At 34.3% G+C, this 13,292-nt stretch overlaps 1 protein-coding gene across 1 annotated transcript; it reads right to left on the reverse strand.

Moving 5' to 3' along the window:
• Positions 1-12,326: 12,326 nt before the first annotated feature.
• On the reverse strand, positions 12,327-12,953 carry LOC110932175. Its single transcript, XM_022175530.1, has 2 exons — positions 12,758-12,953; positions 12,327-12,667 (listed from the first exon to the last, which is right to left on the reverse strand). Exons 1-2 carry the CDS (start codon positions 12,951-12,953, stop codon positions 12,327-12,329), a joined length of 537 nt encoding a protein of 178 aa, XP_022031222.1.
• Positions 12,954-13,292: the final 339 nt, after the last annotated feature.

Raw genomic sequence — 13,292 nt, forward strand, 5'->3', positions numbered from 1 at the left:
TGATGGTGTTATGGTGGTGGTGGGTGGTGGGTGAAGTGTGAGAGAGGTGGTGTGCCAAGGGATGAGTTGAAATGGCTCCAAGCACTCCTATTTATAGGCTGAACAGAGGCCTGGGCACGGCCCCGTGTCCATCTGACACTCTCTCTCTTCATTAATTGTAATTCGCAATTACAATAAATGCGCCTGCAGCAACCTGACCACGCCCCCGTGTCCGCTGGGCACGGCCCCATGGCGGGCAATAGAAGCTTCTATAGGTTTGTCTTTTCTGCTGCTTCTTGGGCACGGCCCCGTGCTCGCTGAGCACGGGGCGTGTTCAGTCTTCTGGCTTCTCTGTTTTGCTTGGGGAGATGCTGTTGAGGGGTCGGGCATATCACTTTTGTTCCTTTTCTTGTATTTTTGTTAGATTTTGCTGTCTTTTTGCTTCTTTTGTTATTTTGAGCTCATTTAATCCTGAAAACACAAAAGGAAGACAAAAGCATACTTTTTCCAACATTAGTACTATAAAAGGGTTAGTTTTAAGCCACAATTGATGTAATTTATATATTGCATTTTGTGCACATCATCATACGATCGGACAGTTCTTTGACAAAATTGAACAAGATTTGGGTTGATTTTAGGTCTGATTCTTTCAAGGATTTGTTAGAACAGTGTTTCGCACGTTATATGTGAAAATCAGTCCATTTTAACCCTGGAATCTTGATTAATTTTGAAAAACGTGTAGAAGAATGAGTAGAAATCAGAATTTTCGGTGCAATCGAGCTGAATCGGTAAGAACTCTTCCTCCTGAGCTCTGATACCACTTGTAGGATCGTTTGCACGACCAAAACGAGTCATTCAGAAGAGTTCTTGTCAATACGAGAGGCGGAAACAAACGTATCGACTTTGAATCAGCTTGATATACACATTAACTGTCTTGTTTATTAATCTGAAAGCGTTTTACAGGCTAGAGACACTTTAGCAGCACCTCGGCTCCTGGAATCAAAAGTTACAAATGAAAGACCAAGCACAACTATTTATAGGCAAGCCATTTCATGCGAAATGGTTATCTGCCTATTTCGTGCGAAATGGCTGCAACTCATACGTTTCACGTTCTTCTCGATCTTCGTGCCCTGATCTATCATACTAGTTACAAGACTCGATAGAAGACGAAGTCGACAGACATATGCACCAACAAAGGAAAACCCTAAGACAGCAATATGAGTAATCCTCCTTTTTGCAATTTTTTTTACAAAACCTCATATGATTAACATTATGTTAAACAGTGATTGAGTATTTGTATTCTACAATTATCGTCGGTATGTTGGGGTTTTTGTATACAAAATTTGTTACTACATTGTGATTAGTAACATGACCACAAGTCGGGTTAACAGTACCATGGGTGGTAATTAAAGAAGATGGAAACTAATGTAATTGCGCGACCGCCCTCAATACTGTAAAACGGTTTTAACTGTATTGATTGAACTGGGATTCACTCACCAGTATTTCCCACTGACAAAATGTTTTTAAATGCGTTTCATGTAACAAAATGTGAAAGCCAAATAGAAGCCAGTTGGACAGCACAGCACTGAAGGGTTGGAAAAGTGGCTATAAAGTTACCTAAAATAAAGAGATGTTTTATTTAAATAAAATAGGATTTATCCCTATAAAATGTGTGTACTTGAAACTTGGGATTTTCCCATATATTTAATATTATAAAAGCGTGGTATTTTACTCTGATAAAATATTTTCTAACTACGCTCCTGATGTAAATCCCGCTGCCAAATTGATAAACACCGATACCACTGAAACTGGCCGCTACGGCCCGTTCCTGGGTAATTAAGGAACGGGGGTTGTGAGAGTTAGTTAGGCCTAGTGATGTTGAATTAAGTTTTGATGTTCGATGATCATCATTCAAGATCAATCAGATTGACTGATTGTCAATTAAGGTCAATGAAGTTTATTTAAGACCAACAATACTACTTTAAGATATTAGTCAAGCACAAATGATGATGAATTGAGGTCCTTTATGCTCAATTATGATAACTGATAATTGAAGGTCATTTTAAGTAACCTGTAGTGCATTTAGGTGATTGACGATGCTTAGGGCTAATTATCCCATATGATGGTGAATTAGGATCGTTGGTGTTCAAATATGGTCATTCATTATCCCCATTTATGGCCTAGTGGTAGGAGGTTTGGATTCTTTAGTAGAGACCTAAGTTGGATCCCCGCTTGTGACACTTTTGGTGGATTCTTCAGTGGAGCAAACCCGGGTTTTCGTCGCACCATGTGTTACGCTAAAGAGTTATGCTCTTGTGGTGGCACAACTACTGTCAAGTGGCAGCCGACGAAATGGTTTTCCGGGGGAACGCCTAAACCAAACTGTGAAGTCGGTTTGCTCCAGATTAAAACAACATAGTCTGACCAGAGTGGGGCAACAGGGCTCTCCAATTTGAGGAGTGTGGTGACCACACACAAGAAAATCGCTGTTCCAAAAAGATATGGTCATTCAATGCCAATTACGGTCATTTCTGGTCAACAAGGGTATAAGAGACTACTATATGTATCATTACTACTATCATCACCAATAAAAACCATAATGTTCAAACACAGTTTCAGTACTTAGATGGGGAGTAATTAACCTTTGTTGTTCAAACAAAAAAAAAAACTTGTATCATATATAGATTTGTTAGTTATTTTTTATCTTAATTTTATAAATTATAATTTTTACTATATATAATATATATTTATATATATATATATATATATATCATATAAATACTATGTTCGTTTAGGCTCACAAGCCTTGAGCTTGTTAAGTGAAGTTCTGGAACGAGTTCGTTTAAGCTCGACTTGTTCTTGGTTTTTTTTCAATCAGATCTAAGTAGCTCGCGAGTAGCCTGCTTGTTTACACTCTACTCATGGTTGAACATAGTATGTATATAGTTTAAATAATGATCAACTAAAGTTTTTTTGTACCTATATTTTTTCTTTATATATATTATATAAGTATTATTTTAGTATTTATAAACTTATCTTTCATCAAATTATTAAATTATGACTTATTTAATTTTGTATAACTTAGTTATAAGAAAATAATTCCCTCTTTAACATTTTCGCCTAATTATTCTTCCCCACAACCCAATTCCCGCTTAACATTTTCATTTTTCACACAATTACTCTTCCCCCCAAAACTAGGGCTATTCCAATGCCTCCCATTTTGCAAAGCTAGGGTTAGGGGTTGTTTGGCAACATCTGAACCAATAAGTGCTGAATGAATAAGGTGTCTGAATGGGTAAGAGGCTCTGAACCAATAAGTGTTGAACCAGTAAAGTGTTGTTTGGTTGCACCTCTGAATGACTGTGTAAAATGACATTTTTACCCCCTCTGAACTACCTTGTGCTTAATGAAATATAGCTGTTTGTTTAGTGTTCTGTATTGAATGATGAATAACTTAAAAAGATACAAAACATAATAGAAATTCAATTTACACATAAATTCTTCAAAGTTCATGGAAACATAGTACAATCCAAATAGAAATTAATACTATGCGTACAATTTTAATTTGAAACATTTGACCATAGTTGACTAGCAATCTGGTTACGTCAGATTCACATAACATACCATAAACTGAGTTCACACTCTACTCATATTTAATAAAAGTCGGTTTGTGACACGAGAAATTAGCTTCTTCATCAAGATCTCAAATAACAAGTTAACAAAAATCTCAAATCATACAAGTTTCAAATAAGTATACAAGCCAAATCAACTCATGTCAAATTATAAACGAGCTTTTATCCAGCGAGATGCAAACCGCGAGTTAGTCAAACAACCCTTTATATAAACTACGAGCAATAAAATTTTAACCATAGATAGACTGATGCCTTTGATGTAATATTTTACAGGTCAATACTACATATAAAAGAGCACACCAAATAACGTTCTAGACATCGAAGATTAAAAAAAAAAAACAGAAGGCCAAAAGCACCATGAAAACCATCTACCAATTCACCAACCCAATCAAACATATAAAGAAAAGCTACTTAAATAAAACAATCTGAAGAACACCATTTGAGCATATCTTCACACCATTTTGAGCATATCTTCACAACATGTCAACATATAAAGAAAAGCTACCAATTTATGAAAAGGATACTTTTACCAATTCAAATGTGTGTAAATGTAAACTTAGACACAATTGAATTTATGAGACAAATATAAGAAATAATGTCACAATAATCAAATTTTGGCTATTGACTGTGTAGATATGAAAGCATAGTGTTGGTGGCAGCCCTAAACATACATCTCTTCTAAAACCCTAATCCCCTGTTTTATGTATAAGCACATCAATTTCTAACTACTATATATAAAATAGCTTTCTGTTCTTATCTTCAACCACCACAACAAACACAAAGAACACCAAAGATCAAAATTTTATCAACACAAAATCAAATCAAGATGGCTGCAAAGAGAGCCGGAGCAGAAACCTTACATGTTTGTTGAACCCCAGATGGCTACGAAGGAGAGCTGGAGCAGGTGCGACAGGGCCGTCTTAGAGCCGGAGCAGGTGCGACGTGGTGGAGGAGGCCAGTGGAGGAAGGAGGTGGAGATGGAGATGAAGGCGTCCATGGAAGCGTTGATGTGTACAGGTTTCTTTTTTTAGGGCAAAGGGTATTTTTGAGAGAACTTTCATACAGCGGCTAATATTATCTGACCAGATCTGAATAGAACCATTCAGATGTGGGCTTTTTACCGAACCAAACACATAAGCCTCTGACCGGTTCAGAGGTTTCCTCTGAATGGAACCATTCAGTGGCAAACAGCCCCTTAATCTTGTCTCAGACCACCGCCCATCGTCGACCATCTATTGTCATTTGTTTCTCTCCACCACCGTTTGTTTGTTGGCTTCCTTGCTGTGACGCTCGCCCCTCGACACCCTCGAACATCACTTGTTTGTTGTTGTCCAAAATATCAGGTATACGGTTGTTCAAAGTCTTTATTTGCTTCGATTTCACACTAATTATTGCTTGTTTGTTTAAGTATTTACAAAAGTATCATTTTCACGATTTCGAACCCTAGCACTTGTACCAGCGGCTCGCATCTCAACATGTACCAAGGCCTCCCTACTCAGTGGATTTGGATTGAGGTTTGAGGTCAGCTTGTAAACAAATTTAAATAAGCTCGGGCTCGTTTAATAAATAAGCTTATTTTGAGGTTTGAGGTCAGCTTGTAAACAAATTTAAATAAGCTCGGCTCAATAAGGCTCGACGAGCCTAACAAACTTCACATGCGAGGCTCAAGCTTGGGCTCGATAAACAAACGAGTTTTATTTTAGGCTCAAGCTCGGCTCGGGCTTGATAAGTCTCGGCTCGTTTCGAGCTTTTTTTGAGCAGATCTGGAGTAACACGCGAGCCGCTCAGCTCATTTGCACCCCTAATCCCGTTTGACTGGTTTCACACGAGTCGTCAAGTATAGTATTAAGGTGATAAACACCAAATTGGTTGGGTTAGTTTGGTCGACCATTATAGTTCAAAGATTGTTTAGACACTAGAAAATAACTAATCTTTAAAACAACATGAGGATTATCGTGAGTGAATGTGTCTATCTACACATTAGGAGAAGAAACCTTTTGGCGAGAATCTGTCTCTTTTGCACAAGTTATGAAACTAACATCCTCAATGTTAGTCACATGACTTGTAACCACAAGATTTGTATAAAATGCCTACTTATTGGGTTCACCATCTGTACCTAACTATGTAGACATGACTCATATATTGATGAAACTGACAAATGGGTTAACAAATATGTACCTCTAAACCCTGTTGCAACGTGACAGGATAGTTGACATATTTTGTAACTTTAACTAGATATTTTGTTTAATATGAATTTTTGTATTTTAGATAATTGGGTAATTTGCAAAGTTTGAAAATATTTAGCAGGTTAAAATTGGGAAAAAAGTAAAAACTATAGATTTTTTTTAATTTTTTTAATACGGTCGCAAAACTGTCGCAAGTTAAACACACAAGCCGTCACAAACAATACTGAGCAGACGCAAAAAAAAAAAAGTCAAAAAGCAGTTGCAAAAAGTGTTGTCGTCGCAAAAACATGATTTCAAATCGGTTGAAACAGGTAGTCGCAAACTGGCTGTTGAAAATCGATCGCAATAGTTTCGACGGTAATTCCGGTTGTAAATAACGGTAGCAAATTCGGTTGCAAAATTTTGTTAGCGACGGGTCAATTTCGACCGTGTTTTCAGTCGTAAATCCGTCGCAAAAAGCATATTACGACAATTGGTCAGTTTTCTTGTAGTAAGATCTTATGCTAGAAAAGGACCAAATAAATTTTCTTAAAGAAGATTTTTCAAACTATTTTATATATTTCCTTTCATGGTATAAACATGTAACAGTCCTCTTGCAAATTAAATGTTCTAATCATATGTAATCTTAAGCTTAATTTAAATTCTAACCATGATCATTCAATAAGGTGTGTAGGGTACTGGATCTTAATTAAGGAATATAAATTCAGTTGGTTTGATTTGCCTGTTCAAATCATATGTAATCTAGTATTAACTATTTTACTTTTGATTGATTTAAACACAAATAACACGATAAATCATAAAAATACGTGCATGTGACCTTGACCCTCGTTAAAAATACGAGAACCATTCTTACTCGAACTCTAGTGTAATTGTATAATTGTATTTGAGCAACCATAGAAAACTAAGACGTTTTATTTTAAAAATAACAGAGTTAATTTTAATTTCAAGTTAATCAATCTAAAACTTTATTTCTAGTATACGAGACATTGTGGTTTCCAAAGATTGTCATTTCATTAGTCTATATACTAACACCGTCCATTTATTTCTGTTAAATTTTAAATTATGTGATTTGAACAAAATTTATGTCATTTCAGTCTCTCTCTATCTCGATCGATCGACCTAGAACACAACCACCACTCCGTGTTCGCTGCAACCCCCTCCTCTATCACCGTCACCCGACTCCGAACTAGATTCTAACCATATTATAGATTCAGTAACACCTTGTGTAAACTCATAAAGCAACTTGAACTTCACAGGTGTGAAATTATAACCCAAAGATAAACACGATTCAATAGTACCTTGTGTAGAAACCTGACCAACTCACCCCCGCCAAATCAAAGTATTGAATCGTTGGTCATAATCAAGTTCACACCTTTATTATGACACCCCACCCTAATTAGTGCTGACGTACCATACAATATAGTTATCAAAGTAGAATGCTAAAAGGGTAGTATCGGTTTGCTTTGTTATTCGTACTCGGTATATTTTACGACACAAAAATAATACTTTATTTTGAATAACACTTTGTATTTGATAAAATTTATTCAGAGCGTTGAGAAAAAAACACTAAACACACCTACGTTTCTAGTTTTTTTAAGTACAAAAATGAATACTAGGTTTGGTAGCGATGTTCGGGGAGTACAACTACGTGACGGGTATACCTGAAGCCCAACGTGCATGGATCGGGTATAAAATTAGTTTTAAAAGATTTTGCAGGTATAGGATTAGGTGATACCCGACCCGATTACAGAAACCACATACTGGTTTACCCGAACTATATATCCGAAATTTTGATTTATAATTTTATTTTTCCCATAACCCTTATGAAATTAATGACATATTTTAGTAGTTTCATCACGTGAAATAAATTCTTTTAGCATATGTATTTGATAATATTAATTATATTTTGTGTGGTGTGAGGCACATGAATAAAACTATATGAAAGTTATAATGTTATTATTTATTTTTGTTAAAACTTATAATACGTAATATATATTTTAATTTATAATAGTTATTATTTGAATAAAAACTATACAATATCATAATATTAAAAAAGAAATGTATTTGGAAATTCCAATTGGTATCTTTTAACAAATGAACGGGTATACCCGATACTGACGGGTAATTACCTGACAAATACCCGATGGGTAATAGGATAAGTATGGAACACGATTTTACAATCGGGTATAGATATGAGATTACTAACACCCGATCCAAACGTGACCCATCACCATTCCTATGTAGGTCATATATATATAAAGGATAATCAAAATAATTTGAGGGTTTTTTTTGTAATAATTTGATTAAGGTTGAGAATTTGTATAAATTTTTGGTTTGGTTGTATCTATTTATATCATTTTGGTAATGTTAATAAACAGGATAAAGCTTGAATACCAAAAAAAATGGTTTATTAATTAATTTATTTATTTTTGGTTGGTTTTGTTTTGTACCTATTTATATACTATTAATTTTTAACATTCTTAGGCATTACAAGTTGTACTTTCTGTTTATATAGTTGAACAATGGTTTATTATAAAACTATGTACTCATGCTATAGTGAGTCACTATTGACAATTAGGTGTGCTTTTCAAGTTTTGCCACCACATTGATCACTTGTTATAAACAGGCATGTCACCATCTCATGTTGCAGACTCTCCCTCTATTTCTCTCTCATACTTTCTCTATCTGCTTTCCTCACTTTCTCATGACTAGCAAGGCTGATACCTGCCACCACCTTGCCCCCACCACATCGCCTTTTGTCCATATCATTTTGGCGATCGTAATTCCAAACCACTGCATTTTGTTGCTGTCGCCGCCGCCGTAAGGAGTTCGCCGGAATAGAGGGTAGGGACAATGACCGGGGTGGTGGTGGTGATGGTTGCGCCGTACCGGTGAGACAAAAAAATCATGTTTCTAAATAGAAACGAAATCTTTTGATTGTTTTTGGATAGAAATATGAAAATCAAGAAAGATTGAAGCAGACAGATGCTTATTTCTTGGAAAGTTTAGAGTTTTAGAGAAAGGAGGAAATGGGGAAGAAATTAATGGTGGGTGTTTGGGATTGGCAGATGGTTTTGTGCTTCAGTAAGTTTTTTTTATGAGAGGCTTCAACAGGTCTGACTGAACAGAGGACATGTTGGAGGGGGTTTTGCTCACCGGAAAACACCGAAGTTGAAGATGCGATGGTGATGGTGCTTCGACCGTACCTTGCATGTTGCTTCCATCTCTTGGTTTAAGAAAGCTTTGAGTTAACAGTCATGGTCTTAGAGCTTTAACTATGATACGGCGAACAATTGAAACATTTGAAAATTAACTGGTTTTAAGGATGAAGACAGTTGAAGTTAGTGTTCAAATCTTATGTTGTTTTCTTAAGTAATTTTATGTTTCAGTGTTATAAAAAGTGTACTTTAGGTTTTAGTTGTTTTGTTGATCAATTGTACTGGATGTTGATCAATTTTATAAGTAACGAGAATCATTAATCTATTAGTTCCATTAAAAAAGGATTAGATTTGTATTATAAAATTACTTACGAAGAAATGAAGAATAACAGTTTTAGAATTTAAAATTAAATCTTAAATATGCTATGCTAAAAGAACACCTAAAACAAGATAGATTAATTAATGATTAGATAACTTTGTATTTGTTCTTAAATTTAATTATTTGGTTTTATATTTATTTATTCTTGCTGAATTTGTTTTCAAATTTACTTATTTGGTTTTGTGATTTCTTTTTTTTATTATTCTTACTGAATTAAAGTTGGTCTTTTGTGGATCTAGCTTATGTATTAAGTTCTTAACCTGTGAATCTAGCTCATGTATTATGTTTCTTTGTTAACTCACCCATGCCGCCATGTTGACTGAATTTGTAAGCATCGAGCCGCAACGGGGTGCTCATGTATGATGTTTAATTGTTTAACTAACTCATGCCGGCTGAATGTGTAAGCCCCAGCCGCAACGCGGCGGGGTCTTACATCTAGTTTATATGATTTTGGATGTAGGAAAGATCAAATGTTTAGTTTGGTTAGGAAGGATACGAAATAACATGATTATGACATATGACAAAATTTAAAATAAAAGGGAAAGATATTTTAGTTAATTTTATCCAAACTTCTCCCTTATTCTATCCCTGTAACTTCAAACCCATCATTTTCAAAACCCACCATCTTCAACATTTTTCACTTTCTATCTCAACAATCACTACATTATAGTGCGATTTTTGTCACCAATCAATGATTCAAACACCCAATCAACGTGTTCCTCAAACTTTTTGAAGAATCCCAGCTTAATTTCATACAATATTTCATTTTTTCCCGTGATTTTTAAGCGAATCACTCGATTCGTTCAATTCGATCGCTGATAAGTATTTCTAGCATTCAAATTTCGTCAATCGTTGAAGAAATCTAAAGAAATCTGCTTCGATCTATGTAAGAAAATTTTGAATTGCATTTTTACAATATGGGTTTTTGAATTGAGTAATTGCGTTTTACAAAGGAATGAAAAAACTTTTTTTTTTATTTTCAGTCCATTGTATTTTAGAAACAACACATTTTATTAAGTTTTTATTTTATTGCGTTTTAGATAAAAACACATTTTTATGTTTTTAATCAATTGTGTTTTATAATAAAGACCTTTTTTATGTTTTTAGTGCATTGTGTTTCAAAAAAAACATATTTCTTTGTATTTTTATTAAATTGCGTATTAGAATAAACACTTTTTTTGTGTTTTTATTACATTACGTTTTAAAGGAAAAAACACATGTATTTGTGCTTTTAGTCCATTACATTTAAAAAAAAAAGACTTTTTTTTGTTTTAGTCCATTGTGTTTTAGAAAAAAAATACATATATTTGTGTTTTTAGTCAATTGCGTTTTATAAAAAAAGACATTTTTTATATTTTCTAGCTATTGCGTTTTAGAAAAAAAAAATATTTCTTTGTGTTTTCTGGCTATTGCGTTTTATAAAATAAGACATTTCCTTATGTTTTTAGGTCATTATGTTTTAAAAAAAAAAAAAAAAAACATTTCTCTGTGTTTTTCAGTCATTGCGTTTTAGAAATAACACATTTCTTTTGTGTTTTTTGTCTATTGCGTTTTAAAAACAAGACATTTCTTTGTGTTTTTTGTCAATTGTGTTTTAGAAAAAAAGTCATTTTTATGATTTTTGTCCATTGCGTTTTACGCATCTGGGTTTTCGAATTTTTGTTTAAAAAAATATAGCAATAGTATACTCGTTTTAAAGATAAAGACGCTCGATTTTTTGTGCAATTTTTATAAAAAAAAATAATATCGTATGAAAGAGTTATTAATGTTTAAAAAACGGGGAGGGGGGGGGGTTGAGGAAAGAGAAACTATTGCTTTGGATTGACTAGAATACCTCTACACAAACTCACGCGCCGCGGCTTCTACTTTTATCAATTATACTCATTTAATCCAAGCCCTTGATTAATCAATTAATGGTCAAGATTACTTTCTAGCGTTTCTAGTCAAAATAAACTTTCTAGTATATTCTAACCCTTTGGATGTATTAATAAACAGGATAAAATTTGAATAACAAGAAAACGGTTTTATTTATATTATGTATGACTTTTAGCGATGAAATTTTGAAAAAAGTAAATTGCAAACATTGATTTTATTGCTTTTAAATTCGTTAATTGTTTTTTTTCTTCTTTTTTTATTGATTAACTTAGCTAAAAGCCTAAAAGTCCCATTAGTTTTATTGTTTTCATTGAATCTCAATATTATCTTAGTAGTGGATCAAGTATCCATTGATGCATTACAGCCCATCTGGTTTACAACTAAACCCAATTGTGAAAAACATGGGCATACGTTGCTCATAGTGCATGTATCTAGTCCGCATACCAATTCACAGTTTGAAGGCCCATTATTAAAAGTATATACACATCTTGCGTATACAAAATTAATAGAAGACATTTTAGTTTAACAAATATTGGTCTGGATAAGAAAATTTTATTCATTTGATAACTCTAAAGGAGCAGATACACTAATGTATCATGCAAACCCAAATCATGCAAGGTTTCGATCTATTTGATGTTGTTAATAGGGTTACACGTAGGGCCGTTACTACGTTTACGGAGGCCCTAATCAAACTACAAAATGAAGGCTCTTTGCAAAATTATCATCTTTTTATCTAATAAATAAGGATTAAGGCTAATGTCATATGGCCAAATTCACCCAATCTAAGACAAGAATTTAGAAATGATAATGTCAATTTTAGACCATGTGTAGTGATAGTTAATAATGCCCCACCTATGGGCGTTTTCTACCACATGTCATCTTAGTCTGCAAAGGGGCATTATGGGACATTTTTCACTAATGGGCGTAGTGGGGATAATGCCCAATAATGCCCCATCAATCATTAACCAATTGTTAATTTTTTTTAATTATAACTAATAAAATTCATTAAATAAAAACATTACATTGTTAAAACACACAAAAAATAACGAAATAAGAAAAAAAAATTACAATCCCAAAAAAATAAAAAAACCAATAAAAATAATAAAAAACTATTAAGCTAGAGTCCGTATTTTTGACGGATTTGTTGCCGACGCATTTGGGATAGGATCATCGCGTCGTCGGTGAGATGGTCGATGGGTTTAGACAAAAATTCGATATGGTTTTCCATTTGTCTCGATTCTTGTAGCGCGACAAACTTTTTGTTTTCGGAGTTTCTTTCCTCCATAGTTTGTAAACGCCTATGACCGAGATCTCGAATGTCCTGAAGGCGCCGATTCATCTCTTCGAAATCTTGCTTCAATATTTCGGGATTAGATGAAGAGGAAAATTCTTTTTTTCCCTTATTTTTGTCACTTCTTCTACCTGGCGGTCGTTCCAACTCCAAATCCTCGTCGTCGTCTAAAATAATATGTTAATCGACATTACGAGCATTTTAGGTGGGTGTGTCCGGGTCAACCGACGATGATGTTTTGGACCGCTTTGATTTACGTCTACCGCTAGACGTCATCGTCGGTACGTTTGACCATTTGGGACTTCCTCGTAAAATCTCCCAACATCTCAAATACGTGAAACTGCCTTTCATAGCATTGTATTCTTTCAATGCTCTTGTTAAAATATTTCCTTTGTTTTGACCGTTTCCCCAGTTGTCACAACGCGTTGGAATACCTCTTGAAACTGATGACATTTAAAGTTGATATCGGTCCATTTGCTCAAAATAAAATCTTTATCTTGATATTCGTCTTTCCCCATTGTTTAAAGAACATTTCACGATTTTTTTGCTAAAAAAACCGGTGATGTTTGATAATCTGTTATAAAAAAATACAAAAATTATAATGTTATATTTTACAAAAAAAAAGAAAGAAAAATACATGGGCCGAATTATGTAAAACAATAACTTTTTAAAATGCTTACCAACATCGGGGGCCTCTTATATATCTAGCCACGCACGTGCCAACGCGTATTCCTCGTCTTTTGTCCATGCTTGGTAGTTTCCTTTTCGACGAAGAGCGGTTGAATCTTCATT

This window comes from Helianthus annuus, chromosome 3 (genome assembly GCF_002127325.2).
Source record: "Helianthus annuus cultivar XRQ/B chromosome 3, HanXRQr2.0-SUNRISE, whole genome shotgun sequence".
NCBI classification, from domain to species: domain Eukaryota; kingdom Viridiplantae; phylum Streptophyta; class Magnoliopsida; order Asterales; family Asteraceae; genus Helianthus; species Helianthus annuus.

Excerpts from the sequence above, each read along its gene's own strand:
- LOC110932175 (XM_022175530.1), bottom strand. The coding sequence starts at position 12,953 with ATGTCATCAGTTTCAAGAGGTATTCCAACGCGTTGTGACAACTGGGGA. Across the intron at positions 12,668-12,757 it reads GATGACGTCTAGCGGTAGAC|ACGACGACGAGGATTTGGAG; the intron begins GTAAATCAAAGC and ends ATATTATTTTAG.